This window comes from Manduca sexta, chromosome 24, assembly GCF_014839805.1.
Source record: "Manduca sexta isolate Smith_Timp_Sample1 chromosome 24, JHU_Msex_v1.0, whole genome shotgun sequence".
In the NCBI taxonomy this organism is placed as follows: Eukaryota; Metazoa; Arthropoda; class Insecta; order Lepidoptera; family Sphingidae; genus Manduca; species Manduca sexta.
In genome coordinates this window covers 8976259-8988062 of record NC_051138.1, presented here as the reverse complement: position 1 = coordinate 8988062, position 11804 = coordinate 8976259, and the positions used below count along the sequence as shown (strand labels likewise).

The 11804-nt window shown below is 37.8% G+C and overlaps 1 protein-coding gene and 1 long non-coding RNA gene across 2 annotated transcripts in view; one reads left to right on the top strand and one right to left on the bottom strand.

The window, feature by feature from the left end:
* Positions 1-837: 837 nt before the first annotated feature.
* LOC119190434 overlaps positions 838-11804 on the bottom strand; it is a 12452-nt gene continuing 1485 nt past the window's right edge. The window contains exon 2 of the mRNA XM_037442397.1: positions 838-1944. Coding sequence (XP_037298294.1) covers positions 838-1944 — 1107 coding nt within the window. The remainder of the gene's footprint in view (positions 1945-11804) is intronic.
* On the top strand, positions 3257-5439 carry LOC119190401. Its single transcript, XR_005112898.1, has 2 exons — positions 3257-3292; positions 3706-5439. It is a non-coding gene; the product is annotated as an uncharacterized LOC119190401 (long non-coding RNA).

The following is an 11804-nucleotide window of genomic DNA, read 5'->3' as shown; positions in this document are numbered from 1 at the left end:
CTTGATTATCTCTGCACCACCCTAAGGTTGACTGGTAGAGAATGCCTTTGGCATTAAGTCCGCCTGTATACATTTGTATATTAAGTGCAATAAAATAAAAAAAAAAAAAAAAAAAGTATTCACCATAATTACACAGTAACTTCTACGATTTAAAAAAAGGTAGCTTAAAAGTTATTAAATCCTTCTTTATCGTCAAACCACAAATGTAAACAAGCGCCATTTTGTTCAATAGCATTCATTCATTTTTTCAGTACATGGTGTTGCCGAAAGGTATAATAATTCCTTTTATTAATTTGTAACATAATAAAATATAGGATCTAAGGATTTAAGCAGACAATATTGTTTTATTTTATTTTTTATTACTGTAGTCTTATATAGATTTTTTATTTATGTTTTAATACTGCCATAAATATTATTAATGTAGAAGGCAATGAACGTTGGCAATATGTGTGAGAGGGACAAGGCTACCAAAAAGTGATTCTCTTTTGAGACCGTTTTTGCCTTACATCTATTGCTAATGCAAAATGAACTTTACGTTGTAGGCATAAAATATCTTTTCAGTATTAATGTCAAACGTAGTACGCTCTCCAGGTACATATTAACTCCATGCCTGCCACACAGGCTTTACAATTTTTTTTTTTTTTTTTTTTTTTTCTCTCTGGCAAGGCGCGGTTTGCGCATCTGCCAATGTCAACGTTTTTGGATAGACAGTTTATAAAGTAAGTTGCACTTTGTAAAATAAAGTTAGGGAAACAACAGGAAATAAAATGAAGACCGGGGAATTACGGGATAGGATCAGAGGAATATATTTAAAATAAATAAAAATAGGAAAAACTGTTACACTTTGATATTATTTATACTTATATATACAGATAAAATACGATATATGTCTATATTATAATTACAGAGTAAAGTACATATATTTGTAGGAAAAGGAACACCAAGTGAGGACAGGCTGGAATAAAGGGAAGAATGATCATGGTTAGGACAAGAAAATATAAGGTGATTTAGATCCCCAACATCACACCCACAACTACATGCCGAAGATTCCACAATTCCAAGCCTCGCAAGACGGGCTGGGGTACATACGTGCCCCAGACGCATCCGTATTAAAACAGATGTAGCCGTCTTGCCAAGCTTCAAACCGCAGAACCACGGCCGCAGTGGTATCGTAGGCTGGATTAGATAATAAAATTTGCCCTTTGACATACCGCTAGATGTCCAAAGTTCACTCCAGGATTCCCGAAGATGAACTCTGGGCAAAGCGGCCAAGTCATGGCTATAATTTTTATACGGAAATAAATCTCCACAGTCCACCGCTTGATTGGCCAGTTCGTCAGCCTTTTCATTTCCTTTAACGCCACAATGACTCGGTACCCAAGCAAAGGTCACGGAATATTTTTTCAGGTAACAGTGATGAAGTTTTGTCCTAATTTGCATAATGAGAGGAGTGAAAAAATTATGTTTAAATGGGAACCTGGCCAATGCTTGTAAAGCACTCTTAGAATCGGTGAAGATGACTGTGTTTGCTAATTTCATCATCAAAATGTATTCTATTGCTTTTAATAGTCCAAAGCATTCTCCAGTGAACACTGAAGATTCCGGGGGAAGTTTAATTTTTTGGACGATTTTGTATTGAACATGATATACCCCTACACCAACACAGCCAGGAGTTGTATGTTTTGATGCATCTGTATAAATTTGATGCCAACAGGGCCAGTTCTTATCTATTAAATAGTTCAAATAGCTGTTCGCATAGTTTACATGTTCCTGTATACCCAAATTAAAGCATATATTCGGTGAAAGTAGTAAGGAATCAAAGTTGGTGGAATAAATAGGTAGGTATTGTGAATTGTGTGTAGGAGCTTCTATTGCTTGAAATTTTTGGAGACTTTTAACTAGACAAGGCCAGGACTTATGAACCCAGTATTTTGACAATCTAACCTGTTCATTAAGGCGGCACAGTTTAGATAGAAGAGGAGGATTGGAAAATTGCAGAGTACGTAATAAAAATTTGTCGGAGAGATATTGCCGTCTAAGCCTTAATGGGGATTCAACGCATTCAACCTGTAAGGCATTAATAGGGCTTGATTTCATAGCGCCACATATGATTCTCAAAGCCCTTGATTGTATGGCATCTAGTTTCTTAAATCCAACGATGTTACCAGGTTCTAAGACAAAGGTTCCATAGTCCAAGACGCTTCTTATGACTGCATTGTATATGAGCTTTAGGGATAATGGGTGCGCACCCCACCAAACTCCTGAGAGACACCTGAGCATATTTATATGTCTCTCGCATTTAGCGCTTACATAGTCACAGTGAGGTACTCCTGTAAGTTTGGAATCTAGTATTATTCCCAAAAACTTCACTTGGCTTTTAACCGGTATAAATTCGCCGTCATATTGTATGTTAATCAGGGAGGTATTCTATGTCTAGTAAATAATACGGCTGTACTTTTTGGAACAGACAGTTGTAAACCATTTAAATTTAACCAACCTTTTAATAAATTTAGTGAAGAAGAAATATTAAAACAAGCAGTGTCTATTGACTGGTCAGAAGTATACAAAAGTAGATCATCCGCGTATTGAAGCATAGAAACGGAATCATTAATTGACGATCCTAAGTCGTAAGTATATATATTGAACAACAGAGGACTAAGAACCGAACCTTGTGGAAGGCCTTGCCATAGTCGCCTTGACATTTTAGGAGAATTTGGAATATCTAATGAAACTTTTCTATCAGAGAGAATATTCATTATAAAATTAGTAAGCATTTCTGGTACTCCTACTGTTTTTAGCTTATTTTTAAGAGCAATCAAACAAACATTGTCATATGCTGCAGCAATGTCTAAAAAAACACCAACTACTGATTCCTTGTTAGAGAAGGCCAAACGAATATCTGTAACAAATATACTTATACTATCCATAGTACTTCTACCTTTTCTAAATCCGAACTGACTATCAGGTAGTAAGCCTCTGCTTTCAATATACCACTCTAGTCGGTTTTAACTAAATGTTCAGCAATTTTTGCTAACACAGATGATAACGCTATAGGACGATAGGAGGAAACATAAGATGGATTTTTATTGGGTTTTAGTATTGGCAACACTAACTGATGTTTCCATGACAATGGCATTTTCCCTGTAGTAATAATTAAATTAATAAGAGCTAAATAATAGGAAAGAGCACCGTCTCCTAGATTAGCAAGGAATGAATATGTTATGCCATCATTTCCAGGAGCAGTATCTTTGACATCTGTTAAAAATACCTTTAAGTTCAGGGAGAGTAAAAAGTGAGTTGAGTTCAGACCTGTCGGAAGAGATGGCTGAATATCTTTCAAGCAAATCTTTTTGTGGTACGGATGCAGGAGCTACAGTATCTAGGAACTGATCAGCTAAATTAAGGGGAATGCTTGAATAATTTTTGTTTTCAAACGCAAGCCTAAATCTTTTAATATTTCGCCATACTATTGTAGAATGTGTATATGGGGAAACAGAAGAACAGAAATTCTGCCATCCGAAAAATTTCTTTTTTTTAAATAACTTCTTAGTATCAGAAATAACATTAGATAAAATTTGAAAATTTTCTTTAGACATGTCATCAGCATAGATCTTTTCTGCTGCCTTTCTCTTATTAACGGCATCTGTACACTCTTTGTCCCACCAAGGAGGAGAGGGTATCTTATTTTTCGGTGTATTTTTACAGGGAACACTTTATCAGCTGCTTCATTTAATAATGTGCATAAGGCATCTGCACATTCACACGGATCATTTATTGAAACATTTGGAAGAGAGGATATACTGTTTTCAACAATTGATTTAAAATTACCCCAATCTCCATCATTCAACCTATATTTAATTCTTGGACCTTGTTGAGGGATTTTTAAATATTTCTGAGGAAACTTAATTAAAATTGGGAAGTGATCACTTCCAAAGGTGGAATCCATAGTATTCCAGGACAAAGTGGAAGCTAAATTTGGAGTGCAAATGGATAAATCAATAGCGCTTAAGATTCCATCAGGACCAGTGCGATGTGTTGGACTACCAGTATTCAGGATGCAAAGATTATGAGTATCTAAAAGTTCCAAAACAGCTTCTCCATTGGAGTTAGAGATGGAACTGCCCCATGATCTATGATGTGAATTGAAGTCCCCTAGCAATATAAATGGCCGAGGTAAAGAAGAAAGCATATTATTAATTTCAATGAAAACGAGAGAAGAAGGATGAGGAATGTAGATGGAAACAAAACATATATTGTTAATAATGACGGCTATAATTGAATAATTATCACTGTGCGGAGGAAGACTTAAAGGAGTGTATGTCTGGGATTTTTCTATAAGTATGGCTACACCACCATACCCATCTGCTCTGTCTTCTCTAAGACATATATAATTGGGTATTCGAAACATAGAATGTGGTTTAAGCCATGTCTCAGTAAGAGCTATCACAAAGGGATCATATTTATTAACGATGTAAGCTAAGTCACTTTTTGCTGATTACACTGCGGCAATTCCATTGGACCAATTGATCCATTATTATGTGTGTTAATGAGAGAGTTTAATAATTCAGGGGCAACGTTGGACGGTTCATTTATATATTGAGATAAATAATTTATAAGTGCTAGAACAATCTCAGATAAGGATTGTTCTTGTTGCTGGTGTGGATGCTGCAAAGCACAACCATTGCCAGATTGGGATGGCATATTGTAATCCTTAATTAGTTCCTTATGAGCATGTTGATTATAACCACTTATAGCGGTAGGTGGTGGGCGTGGCTTTAAAAAGATTGTTTTTTGTGTGATGTAGATTTATTGGTTGGCTGTTTAAAGTTTAAAGGTTCATTACTAAGAGGTTTATTAATCAATACATCAGCAAAAGATCTGTTAACTGATGGAAAATTTTTTGCAGCTTCGGTATAAGAAATACAATTCTCAGCCATGTACAGCTTAATATCTTTTGTCTGTTAAATTCTGGGCAACATTTATTAATAGCAAAATGATTACCAGAACACAAGCAACATGAGCCGCAATCCTCTTCCACATTGCAAGAATCTCCTGTGTGTCCTTGACCACATTTAAAACATCGAGGTTTTGATCTACATTGTACTTTCGTGTGACCAAAGCGACAGCATGCAAAGCATTGGACAGTTGGGTAAACATATAACTCAACAGGAAGAGCATTGTAGCACATAAATATACGTTTAGGTAACACTTGTCCATCAAACGTCATTACAATTGTTTGGGATGGTTTCCATGTTGGAGAACCTTCCACTAAAACTTTATAGTTTAACCGTCTCATTTTTATAATTTTACCACATCCTATAGGCACTGTAACATTATCTAAAACTTCTTCTGGTGACCATTCTATAGGGACTCCCCGCACCAGTCCCATTCGTGTAATATTAAATGTGGGAATAAAGGCTTTAAGATTTTGTGAGGATAGACTGTTGTGTTCAATGAAATTGTTTGCATCAATGAATTTTGAAAATGACATAGAAATTTTGTTTCTGCCAATTCTTTTGATACTGCCATTTATAATATTTTTAAAATCATGTTTTTTAGGAATTTGCCAAAAGCTAAAGGGTGGAGTGTGGAGCCGTCATTGGGGATGATTGTATTCTGTGTACATGTATAACATATGGAGCACTATCAGTACTTTCGTATAATTTTCTACCGATAGAAGTAGGGGTATGCTGGGGATTTAATGTGTCATTGCTGTGATCGAATTTAGTCTGTGTATCGGGGTTATTAGAATTAATTCGAGTTTCAGGTAGTTCCATTACGTCAGAATTATTGCAATGACAACTTATCGATTTGTTGTCTTCCGAACCATGTGTCCTTCTACGCTTATTACATCGTTTACAAATTTTGTTCAAACGACTTCTTTTAAGTGGGCGTTGAGAAAGTGAACTGTCCGTGTCCATTCCTGATTCAGATTCATTACAAGTAGTATTAATTGTTACATTATAGCCCACCGGAGGGACTGTCCCCAGGATCGGGGGCTCAGCCATCATCCAGCAAGTAAGATAAAAGAACTTACCAGATGGCCAGCACTGACAAAGAAATTAACAAATAAAGAATAAATTGTAATACTTAAACTTAAAATATATCTAAAAACAGTTTATACACCACTGATCACTATGAATAAGTTATTAAAATTATATTTTAAAATAAAAAATCAAAAAAGCGCGCCTTACAAGTCGAACGTTTCCCGCCCCTTTTTCTACGAGTACCAGGCTTTACAATTAAATTCGCTCACAGTATTCAAAGCCAGGGGGTGGACACTTAGAACATTTTGTGTAATGATGAATGATTATATATCTTAATACCGTTAGATAGAGTTTAGTTTTGGTTGACCAAAAGGACGTCTCAGCGTTACATCTCGTACCAACATAATAAACTAAAAATTTAGAAAGTATATTGGCTACCATGATAGTTGATAATTTGCCGCCATTATTGACGGTAGATTTGTCATTGTTGGAGTTTATTTGCAAAAATTTGTATAATTGCGATTTTGTTCAATAATAAGTTAAGTTTTTATGCCGAATACGTTGAGTTGAGCCTGCTTCTCCGTTTCATGTATATTTCTTCTTGAAGGTGTTTGTCTAGTGTGTGTTACGAGATAGTGACTTTTATTATTCCGAGATATTGACTCTAATTCTGTTTACATTTGAGTAGTTTATTTATTTTGTGTGCGAGAATGGGGAAAAGAACTAATGTGTATAAAATGTGAGGTTTGTGGCATACTAAAGCACTAAAAGTCAAACATAATTATGGCTAAATTTCCACTTGATCCACACCGGTAAGAGAAAATATATATTATGATTTAAAACATTACATAAAAGTGATATATATTTAATTCTAATTTACAAACTCAGGTAGTCGTTGAAGGGAATATTCTAGATTAAGGAGTTTCAATTCTATGCTTATTAACCTAATCAAAAAAGGCACGTGCGACATCTATGAATTTGCCCTTGCAATGATTGTATCATAGTAATTGTTAATTGGATGGAAAAAGATCATATCTGTTGTAGTGTACTGGCTGGTACGTTTTTCTTAATATAATATTTTGTTTCAAAGAAATGTCGGTTTGTAAATAAATGGATTCCGAAGTACAAACTCAGAATATTATTTCCATGTTTTCTGGAATTCTACAGTGGCGACGAGGAAAATTGAGAACATATTGTATGTAAGTTATCTCGGAGGAAGGGTATAGCGTGTTAAAATGTCGATTGGAAAGGTATCAAAATTCGACGTACAAAATGATACGTGGTCAACATATATAGACCGACTGGAAATGTATTTCAAAGTAAATAATGTGAAAGAAGACATGAGGTTACCAACTTTAATTGCTGTAATGGGCGAAGAGGCCTATGAACTATTAGTCAATTTATCCAGTCCGAAAAACCCTCAGAAACCGAGGTACGAAAAAGAGTGGTGGAGCAGATGCGGAATCATCTGCAACCCACACCATCGCCTCTAGCGGAGCGCTATAAATTTAGGCAGAGGAGACAAGAAAGCCAAGAAACTGTTGCCGTTTACATGGCGGAATTAAAAAATGGCACGTTATTGTGAATTTCGAGCAAATTTGAACGAAAATTTAAGAGATCAATTTGTCTGTGGGATTAAAAGCGAGGTGATTCGGCAGCGTCTATTTGCCGAAAACGGTATTCTGTCTTTTCCGGAAGCGGTGATGTTGGCGAGCTCATTAGAAGCGGCAGAGAGAGATGCGGCGGCTGTGATGGTTCTGAGTGCGGAAGTGACGGAATCACCGACGACTGCAGAGGAAAAGTGCACTTACTCGCGTCGCATGAGCGTGCAAAGAAGGCTCGTGGCGGTCTTTTTGTTCACGGAAATAGCGGATCGCGGACAGGGGCACAGAGTCCGCACCACAGGTTGTGGCCGATGCGGTTCTATAGATCATGGTAATGTAGACTGTAGGTACCGCGACTTCGTATGCGGAAGATGCGGAATTGTTGGTCACTTACGGCGAATGTGCCGATTTGTCGCGGCATCGAAGACTCGAGTAAGTGAAATACCAGCGGTGGCAAGATCTCAGGGTCGCACAGGAATACACCACGGCCAAGCCAATCAACGGGAAAATGCCGAAGAGCAATCGGATGTAGAAGAGAACCTTCACCAGTTATGTTTAAATAATTATAAGGCGGTGAGTTTGCCCATATCCATTGATGGTTGTACTATACAAATGGAAGTAGACACGGGTTCAGCTGTGTCATGCATTAGTAAAACACCTATGATGCGTATTTTAATCATCTAAAACTGAAGCCGCACAAGATAGTTTTTAATTTTTATAATGGTGTAAGTATAAAACCCATAGGGGTTATTAATCCGCTAGTACGTTACAGGGAACAAACTAAACGATTAGAGTTGTTTGTAGTAAAAGGTACTACCTCACTCTTAGGAAGGCAGTGGTTAACTGAACTACATATCAAAATACCACTATTTACCAATACGAATGTAAACCATTGTAATGTTGATCGGACTCATTTTAATAAAGAAATAAACTTATTATTTGACAGATATAACAAGCTGTTTGATGGACGTTTGGGCCGATTCACTGGCTGTAAGGCGACGTTGAAATTACGGGAATCGGCGGTACCGGTGTTCCATCGTGCGCGGCCACTGCCTTACGCACTGCGCGACCGTGTTAACGCAGAGTTAGACAGAATGCTGCGCGATGGAATAATCGAGCCAGTCGATTGTTCCGACTGGGCGTCTCCTCTGGTACCGGTAAATAAAGCGGATGGCTCTCTGAGAATCTGTGCGGATTATAAGGCTACTGTTAATCCTATGCTATATGTAGATAGGTTTCCGTTACCGAGAATTGATGACTTATTGAAGCGCCTAGGCGGGGCTAAATATTTTCTAAGATAGATTTATCCCAGGCCTATAACCAGATAGAGTTAGATGAAACAAAAAATATACTGTGATAAATACTCATCGCGGCTTATTTCAGTATAATAGATTAGTTTATGGTCTAGCGTCTAGTGCGGGCATTTTTCAGCGCATAATGTGTGAATTAGTAAAGGGAATTCCTAATGTAGAGGTATTTTTAGACGATGTGATAATAGGGGTAGCAATAAGGAGGAGCATTTGGCCGCTTTAGAAGCAGTGCTTGAGAGACTTTATATTAAAGGAATGAAATTGAAAACCGAAAAATGTGTTTTCTTAGTTGATGAAGTAAAGTATTTAGGATACGTTTTACATAAGGACGGCATTAAAACCGACCCAGCGAAATTGGAAGCGATTGATAAAATACCTAGACCGAGTAATGTTACGGAGTTGCGATCTTTTATAGGACTAATTAACTTTTACGCGAGATTCGTAAAGAATATGAGCACTATATTAGTACCGCTCTACGAATTATTCAAAAAGGGCAAGGTTTGGGTTTGGTCGGCCGAATGTGAACGTTCTTTTAGTAAAATTAAGCAGTTAATGATGAGTACAGAGGTTTTAGCGCATTACGACCCAAATAAGCCTCTTATTCTGACTTGTGATGCGAGTGCGCGTGGAGTGGAGCGGTGCTATCGCAACCGGCGGCAAGCGGAACGGGAGAGCGCCCGATAGCTTATGTATCGCGCACTCTACCGACGCGGAAAAGAATTACTCTCAAATACATCGTGAAGCGTTGGCAATAATATTCGGGGTCAAAAGTTTCACCAGTATTTGTATGGGCGTCATTTTCTCTTGAGAACGGACCATAAGCCGTTGGTATCGATCTTCGGCCCTCATAAAGGAATTCCAACGATGGTAGCTAGTCGTATGCAAAGGTGGGCTATCATTTTATCTGCTTATGATTTTGAAATAGAGTATGTTAGGTCGGAGAAAATGGTGCCGACGGGTTGTCGCGTTTACCGATAAATAGTAAGCAAGATGTCACTGTGCCGGAACAAACTTATTTGCATTTCAACAGGCTTTATTGTTAGATTATAAAGAGTTAAAACTACAGACTAGTAAGGATCCGGTTTTATCGAGGATATTGAGTAATTTGCGCGATGGTTGGCCAAGAGACTGTGATATCGAAGAGTTTAGACCTTATTTTAATCGGAAAGATGAACTCTATGAAGAATTGAGTTGCGTGTTGTGGGGGCATAGATTATTGATTCCGGTGAAGTGTAGGGAAAAAGTTTTGAGGATGCTCCATGAGCCCCATATGGGTATAGTTAAATCAAGGCTATGGCTCGTAGTTACGTATGGTGGCCCGGACTTGATGAAGAAATAGAGCGCATGTGTCGTAGTTGTGAGATATGTGCTGCTCGAGGGCGGATGCTCCGCCGCGGCAAACTCCGAGTATGTGGCCGTGGCCGAATCATCCATGGACCAGGCTGCATTTAGATTTCATGGGGCCCATATTTGGGAAAACATACTTGATCGTAGTGGACGCTACATCTAAATGGACGGAACTTTTCCATATGAGTAATACAACAGGACCGAAGGTCATAGATAAGTTATGTGAACTTTTTAGCAGATGGGGCCTACCCAAGCAGATCGTTACGGATAATGGGCCCCAGTTTACGTGCAATGAATTTGGTAGTTTCCTTAAATCTAATGGTATAGATCACGTTTTTTCGGCGCCATATCATCCTTCCTCAAACGGTCTCGCGGAAAATGCAGTGCAGAATCGCTTAAGGGGTTATTAAGAAAGCAGTGCGAGGCTAAGGGAAGAGAGACACTTTTATACTTATCTTTACACTATAGAAATACTGCGCATTCGACTACGGGAGAAAGCCCTGCAATGTTAATGTTAGGTAGACGGTTACGGACGAAGTTAGACGTTTTAAGGCCAGACAGGGAGAATTTTGTAAGGAAAGCTCAGCAACGGCAAAGTGGAGCTAGAAAAGGGGTACACAGATCATAGATCAGGGTGAAGAGGTATGGTACCGTCAGTATTTGAGTGGAGACAAATGGGTCTCAGGCAAAATTCATAGATGTTTAGGGAATACTGATTACGAGATTGTAGGCAGCCGGGGAGAGTTAGTTCACAGGCATATAGACCAAATTAAAAGGAAGTTTCATAAAAATGAAAACCAAATTAGGAAGGAGAACGCTGGTTTATCCTAGCGATTCCAATGAAAAGGGTGTCTCAACTTCCTAGTGCAGGATTAAGGTCAGCACTAGGTTCAGAGCCAGCCACTTTATCATCGGTGCAGGGGCAGAGAGTGTGCGATTCCGCAATTCATACTCCGGTCAGTAGACCGATCGCGACGCGGTCTCCGTTAGTGGAACTTCAGGGTAGTGCCACCCCGGTATCACCTGAATTTCAGGACGCCTTACCGTATGAGCCAACGACTCCACGTCCCGAGGCAGCGCCCTATTAGGCAGTGTAGATTAACAAACGTTCCTGATTATAGAATGTGAGGTATATCATTTTAAGTTGTAGAGTTGAGTATTTTGTTAATTTAGTATGGAGGAGTGTAGTGTAATGGCTGGTACGTTTTTCTTAATATAATTTTTTTTTTCAAATAAATGTAAGTTTGTAAATAAATGGATTCAGAAGTACAAACTCAGAATATTATTTCCATGTTTTCTGGAATTCTACATCTGTAAGGAATCAAATTTTTAAATTTCCATATAAAATTGGAAATAAATAACGGAAAATTGGAGTGTAATGAATTTTTGAGTAGGAGACCTAAACATTATACAATTTATACATAAGAAATTCACGTGATAATGTATTTTCTAATTAAATAAAGGGAATTATTAAAAATTGTGGACGTTTTATTTTTTAATATTCTAAATTTAATCATAATTTATACCAGTGTAAGATTTACGGTCAGGATTTTTGT